The 6,892-nt window shown below is 38.2% G+C and overlaps 1 protein-coding gene across 1 annotated transcript in view; it reads right to left on the bottom strand.

Annotated features, from left to right (window-relative positions):
* Positions 1-2,385: 2,385 nt before the first annotated feature.
* LOC136866636 (nose resistant to fluoxetine protein 6) overlaps positions 2,386-6,892 on the bottom strand; it is a 278,908-nt gene continuing 274,401 nt past the window's right edge. The window contains exon 13 of the mRNA XM_068226571.1: positions 2,386-3,756. Within this exon, the coding sequence (XP_068082672.1) occupies positions 3,611-3,756 (146 nt within the window). The 3' untranslated portion in view covers positions 2,386-3,610. The remainder of the gene's footprint in view (positions 3,757-6,892) is intronic.

Raw genomic sequence — 6,892 nt, 5'->3', positions numbered from 1 at the left:
ATAAACACTGGATCTATTGAAAATGGGAGAGAAAAATTTGCACTGCAGGGCTCTGAAGGAGAATGGTACTTCGCGAAGGTTTCCGCAAATGTGTTTAAAGTTTTATCTTTTCCGTGTATTTAATTTCCGTTTATTAGCATAGTGGAAGACAGACGGGAAGGTTTTCTTTCATTATTAATTAATTTGCGAAAGCGTTTATGGGGTATGATGACGTCATCTTCTACCGACCTAACGTAGTCCCTGTACTTAGCACGCTCCAGTTTTTACATTCGCCTCGTAATGTAGAAAACCGCACATAGTCGTACTCATGGCCTCATCTTTTGTATTTCCTTCTCGCCCTTTCTTTTTCCTTCAGTTTCTGGATTAGTTCTGAGTCGTACTAAGAAGGATATTTTCTGATGTTGATCTTTCGAAGTGGTACGCTGTGTTTTATTACCGCATATAGTAAGTCATAAAAAGTGCTCATAGCTTCATCCACAGAGCGGGACTCTTTAATCATATCCCAGGGGCACAGGGATAAAAGGTCCCTCATTAAAGAAAACTCAGCTTTCTTGCATGCAAATATGGCATTGTTTTGCGCTTTGAAGCGAAATGTCCTTGGCATAGGCAGGAAGATTTCGATGGCTTGGTGGTCAGAGTGAATTACAGAGAGGCAGAGACAGCAGGTGACGAGAAACGAGCAAACGATGAGACGTTTAGTCCTATATACAAAGTCGAATGGGGAACGTAATCAGACAGACGGATTCTATTCTGAATCCGAGGACGCTTCGGTAGAGGTGGAAGAGGTTGAGGATAAAGAAGAAACTCCAGCTATTCGTAGTCAGGAGAAGTCTGAACTAACAGAGCAGAAAAGTTAAATATAATCGAAGAAGTACATGTTTCACTGTTCGGAGGACACCAAGACATTGCCAGAACGTATACTGGAGTCAAGGACTACATCCAATGGTATGGAATGCATAAGGACATAGAAAAATATGTTCGTTCGTGTCCTTCTTATCAAAGAAACAAAATTACCGCGCCTGAAGTTAAGGCGCCAATGGTAATCACGGACAAACCTGATAAGGTGTTTAATGAGGTCGCGTTAGCTGTCCTAGATCCTATGGATTTAATGGAAGACGGAAATAGGTATATCGTCGCTGCCGGGACAAAACCTCCTATGTGAAATATTTTAGCTTAGAAATCCGGCTGGTAAGATTCTGTCATCTAAGGTGCAATATTGTGTGAATACAGTCAAGGAATTCTCGCTCTTAATAATGTATGTGCTGCAGGTCAGTATATCTCCAAAAATATAATCACATAGGAGATTTTGTCCCGGCAACGACGATATACTGCACCTATCCAGGGCTCCAGTTCATAATGATTTCTTTAATTCTCAAATACCCTGACTGAATGGATTATTTTAGATGAGACCTTCGGGAATATCCCCGGCATCGAAATCCCATCACTCCTACTTCAATAGTATGCACTGCTAAACTCGGGAGAATACGGGTCAGTGGTCCGTCCGTATAAATGGACACTAAACTAATTATCTATAAAGTAGGGGAATTTAATTATAAGCGGAATACGACTTCACTACTAAATGACAAGAATGGTGTTCCATACTTAAAAAACACAAACTTTAATTAACTGAGAAAATACATGTTACAGTCTATACGAAGGATTTGCCATGGAAATTAACATAGAAGATATATATCTGACTTATGATGTGTGATTTAAATGTTTTTCAGTCTCTATGTGATTTTCTCTTTCTCTTTATAAATTTATGATATCGAAGGGGCGCCCCCCTTCGGACTAATTAACACTCCCAGACACACATATAACACACTGTGATGAATTAAACAACTACAATTAATAAAAATCGTACCTCGAAATGGTTCATTATTCTTGCACCATGATCTTATATATTACCAATTATGATTTATGATGTCATAATATCATTGTTATTGAGGCGTTTAGCGAAGTTTTCTTAAGCGCAATTCCTAGACATGTGAAAGTCATATGAAAACCTGAGTTTTTTAAAATCTCTCTGCAGTGTTCATATGGAGTGTGTGTATATGACGCTGGTGAAGGTGATTTGTTCGTCGGATGGCAACGTAACGCCATCAGCAGACTTGTTTGTGTTGTTCGACAGGAGTAGGCTATTTGCCTACAGCGGGATTATCCCAACAAATACAGTAGAGAGTTTGTCTTCTGTCGCAAGAAGTAGTCTTTTCATTAGTGTAGTCGGTGAAGTATCTGGTGGGGAGAAATGTAAGTTCTTACCGCTATTTAGAATGCCTGGGAGGTACGCATAGCTACGTAACGGCGTGGATTGACAAGTTGCCGGCTCAGCTCTTAGCCCTTCCACTGCAAGGACGCCTGTGTTACCACTGCTGTAGAGCAGGTTGTGGCTGCACAGGCTAAATATTCCTGCTCTATGCTTTACAATGCGAACGGACTTAAAAGGTGTGAATATTATTATTAATCAACACTATTTTTTGATTATTTCCGTTGTCGTATTACTTATTACTGCCTTCCCATAAAAATGAACGTAACTCCTGTGCTGTAGTAGAACTCTTTCAAGCGTTAATTGCCTACTTCAAGTAAATTATAGAACAAAGTTATATTTTCTTTAAATGATATCAGTGCTGATTTATAGCCAATTTAGACACTTTTATGAATATTAAAGTCCTATGCTTAGGATTCTTAATTGCTCTTTGAGCGTAATTACATAGAATGGAATCATATGAAGTGGTTGTGTGATATTTTGCTTTACTTGGGCGCTGATATGATTCTCTGTGCTTTCTGTTATTTTCTATCAAAACTCTCGGAAAATGATGATGTACAATTGTCCACAAGACGGACCGAAATATATAATCTCAATGTAATATTTTAAAATTATGAATAATGCAGTATTTCACAAATATTAGTCAGTCACATTTAGCATTTGAAGGAGAGGGAGTTCCAAGGTACAGATTAGGACAAGTGAAGGGAAAATTTAAAACTTAGGAACTTTAGCGTTTTATCTTCTCATTTGAGTGTAATAATTTTCACACCTCTGTACGTCCTCACCAGACAGTTTCCGAAATCATTACCTAGACATCCCTATGACATGTCCTTACATTTAACAATACTGCATTCTTATTACAGTACGATTTCCTCTAATTACAAACTATTTCATGTCCAAATTTTACACACAGCCAAGATGCCACTGAAGACGAGTATTAGGAATGAGTGTTACGGTTCATTCCCGTTGCTTTCCTCACAGAGCCACACTTATGTATACTTAACCTACTGAAAATTACAAATTATTCAAAAATCATTAAATTATTTTTACTTTGTATCAATATAAGTATTTACCTTCGTAATCGCTTCCGTCTCATATACAGAACTCAGAAATGATGAGCGGTCACTATTGGATATTTTCTCCTGTGACTTGCACAATGCGAATCGGTTGCAAGCTTCGCTGTGCACGTCTCTCTCTATCTTCAGTTACAAAAAGTGTCATTTATAGTGATATACAAAAGAGTTCTGCTTAATGGTGCGATGGATATCTGTGGTATAATATCACATAGTGATATTCACACGAACAGAAGGATTGCATTGAAGTAATATCTGGCTAGTCTCTTATCTATTCCTTAAGGAATGAAACATCCGGCCTTTCTTTCGGCAGATTCTCTTCTGACACATCTTCTGGTGCTTGATCGTCCTTGGACTCGGAGGTGCTCACCACTGCAAGGGGTTCAGTGCTCGCAGTTATCTTCTTCTTTCTCCCACCTGAAAAACAAGTGAATTTTTATAGTATCGAAAGTACTTCAGTCTAAAAGCAAAAAAAAAAACTCTGGTCTAGAAATGTATTCTTAAAAAATGTGACATTTTTACCGTTTCAGAAATAATTAGGAGTTGAAATAAGACTTTGGATGAATGTATGAATGTACGGATGAATGAATGAATGAATGAATGAATGAATGAATGAATGAATGAATCAATCAATCAATCAATCAATCAATCAATCAATCAATCAATCAATCAATCAATCAATCAATCAATCAATCAATCAATCAATCAATCAATCAATCAATCAATCAATCAATCAATCAATCAATCAATCACCACTGGTCTGCATTTAAGACAGCAGCTCAGGTGGCGGATTCCTTATCTGTTCTTCACCTAGTCTTTTCATAAATAATTACAAAAGAATTGGAAATTTATTGAACATCTTCTTTGGTAAATAATTCCAATACCTAACTCCTCTTAATATAAACGAATACTCGCTCCAATTTGTCCTCTTGAATTCCAAATTAATCTTCAATTTGTGACTTTCCCTACTTTGAAAAACACCACTCAAGCTTTTTCGTCTACTCATGTCATTCCACGCCGTCTCTCCTCCGACAACTCGGAACATACCTCTTCGTCGAGCAGCTTGTCCCATTTATCCCGAGTCCTGCCAACCAAAATTTTGCAACATTTTCTGAACGAGACTCTTTTGTCGGAAGTAACCAAGAACAAATCTTGCTGCTTTTCATTGGTTTTTTTCCAGTCCTCGTATCAAGTAATCCTGGTGATAATCCCATACACTGAAGCATACTGTAGTTAGGGTCTTACCAGAGACGTAAATGCTCTTTAGTTTGTATCCTTACTAAAAACCCCTAATTACCGACATAAGCATGAGCAGAGATCCGTACCCTTTATAAAAACCCGTTAACCCACTAATGCTCACCGTATGATATATCATACGCAAAACGTGCTCTCCAAATTGCGTTATATCTCCGTCACCGTAACTGTTACTGGCCATGGCAAATTTAAATCACATTTCGAGCTATTTAACATCAAAGACTCAGATGATTACTCATATTTTTGTGGATTCTCCCAAACAGTGCACCATTTAGTTTTTGATTGTCCTGCTTTCGAAAGACCAATGTACACCCTATTATGTCACCTGAACTGTTGTGACACTGAGTTGAACAAACCTCTATTTCATATATTTAAAAAACAATGTTGTTATAATAATTTTTTAACTTTCATCCACTACAACTTAAATACGCTTTCATCAAAATGTTCAATCTGTTGTAAATTGAATGTAATTGTTAAACTATAGTCCCAATATGCTTTTGCACATTAGGGTTACCTTCTTTTTATTTGTAAATTCAATAAATAAATAAATAAATAAATAAATAAATAAATAAATAAATAAATAAATAAATAAATAAATAAATAAATATACAAACCCGTGTATGTGATTACCCCAGTGATGATGTTCCCTTCTATTAACACCTAGGTACGAGAATTAATGAACTCAACAGAAATTTCATGATTCATTTTAGTTTTAATGTAATATATTCTTATTTATGCGTGCATTGTGCACTATACCACGCTGGCACTGTGCCATCTGTGTGTTTTGAAATATTCTGGCGTTGAAATTGAAATGCCAACCACTATCCCTGATTATTTAATTATGTAGGGACGCCCCCTCCCGACGATGTAATGGTGTCCTCTACTCACCAAGAGGGACGTGATTTCTATTCAATACAAAGTGATATTCGTTCAAGAGAAGCATATAGCCCTCAGATAAACAAAACTGGGTATAGGTTACTTTCTTCTGGAAAACGTGGCTGGGCATTAAATTAACCAGTCCATCACACTAAGTATTGATGTGTATGTATGTTGGGTAATCAGCCCGAAGGCTGGTTTGATCCTCTGCAGCTTCGCCAACAGCTGTCATAAATAGCCTAGGCGTCACTGAAGAGGCGTACTAGGGAAACGAGGAGTGAGGTAGTTTCCCGTTGCTTTCCTCACTGAGCTAGCAGTTGCTCTTACATATCAGTCTGCCAAGCCCACTGAAATGTATGCACCGACTGACCCTATGAGCAATATTTTCACACCATTCATAACAGGGACTGGCTGCGTAAGGAATGGTATTACTAGCATCACTCATACCTCAGTCACTTTCATATTGTCAAAGCCAAGGATGAGACTGTGACAGGTCAATGAAAGTAACAAATTTGATATAGCCCATACTAGAACACATAGTGCACTGTAAACACTACATCTCGCCAGCAAAGGCATGTATTGGCAAGTATTGATATTACGAATAATGCAAGCCCCTATATTCCGCTCCTCCAAGGGCCTTCATGGCCTGTGAAGAGATTACTTTACTTTTTCTGTTTATGTGTATATAAACTTTGTCGTGCTGAGTGGCTTAAACAGTTGAGGCGTTCGCATTTTGAGCCCAACTTTGGCAGGTTCGATCCTGGCATAGACCGGTGGTATTTGAAGAGGCTCGAATACGCCATACTCGTGCCGGTAGATTTACTAGAACGTAAAATAACTCCTGTGTGACAAAATTCCGGCAACTCGGCGTCACCGAAGACCATCAAAAGTAGTTTTTGAACAAGTTCCTTGGCCTCTCACCGACACAGATAGGTCTTAAGGTGACGATGGCATAGGTAAGGGCTAGAAGCAGGAAGTACGCAGCCGTGGCCTTAACCCAGATAACCCTGACGTCCTTCCAGAAGGATGAATGGGTAGTATGATTTCAACACCATCTAGCGGTGCACACAATTAGTTTGTGGCGTGAATTACTTTGTTTACAAGACGATCAGTATCCTCTCATCAGTTAACAATTGGCTTCACTACAATGCAGCGTGTTTCTGAAGTGAAATAACGTTCAAAGTGAAGCAGTGTTTTTGCAATGGAAGAACTGACTAATGTCATCCTAGGTGTGAGAGTATTATTTACGTAGATATTTTCAGATCATTCAAAACATGGTTTGATACTATACTAGATATGTCGTTTTAAGTATGAGATGAGCTTTTAGTGGCCTTCATCAGTGCTCGCCTACATAATTATGACCTAAAGTTGCACATTCTTCCTGAAGGACGTCAGGGAAATACAGTTACTTTTGTTTCAGGAA

This window comes from Anabrus simplex, chromosome 3, assembly GCF_040414725.1.
Source record: "Anabrus simplex isolate iqAnaSimp1 chromosome 3, ASM4041472v1, whole genome shotgun sequence".
NCBI classification, from domain to species: domain Eukaryota; kingdom Metazoa; phylum Arthropoda; class Insecta; order Orthoptera; family Tettigoniidae; genus Anabrus; species Anabrus simplex.
The sequence above is the reverse complement of the archived record's forward strand: the minus strand, read 5'-3'. Positions and strand labels throughout refer to the sequence as shown.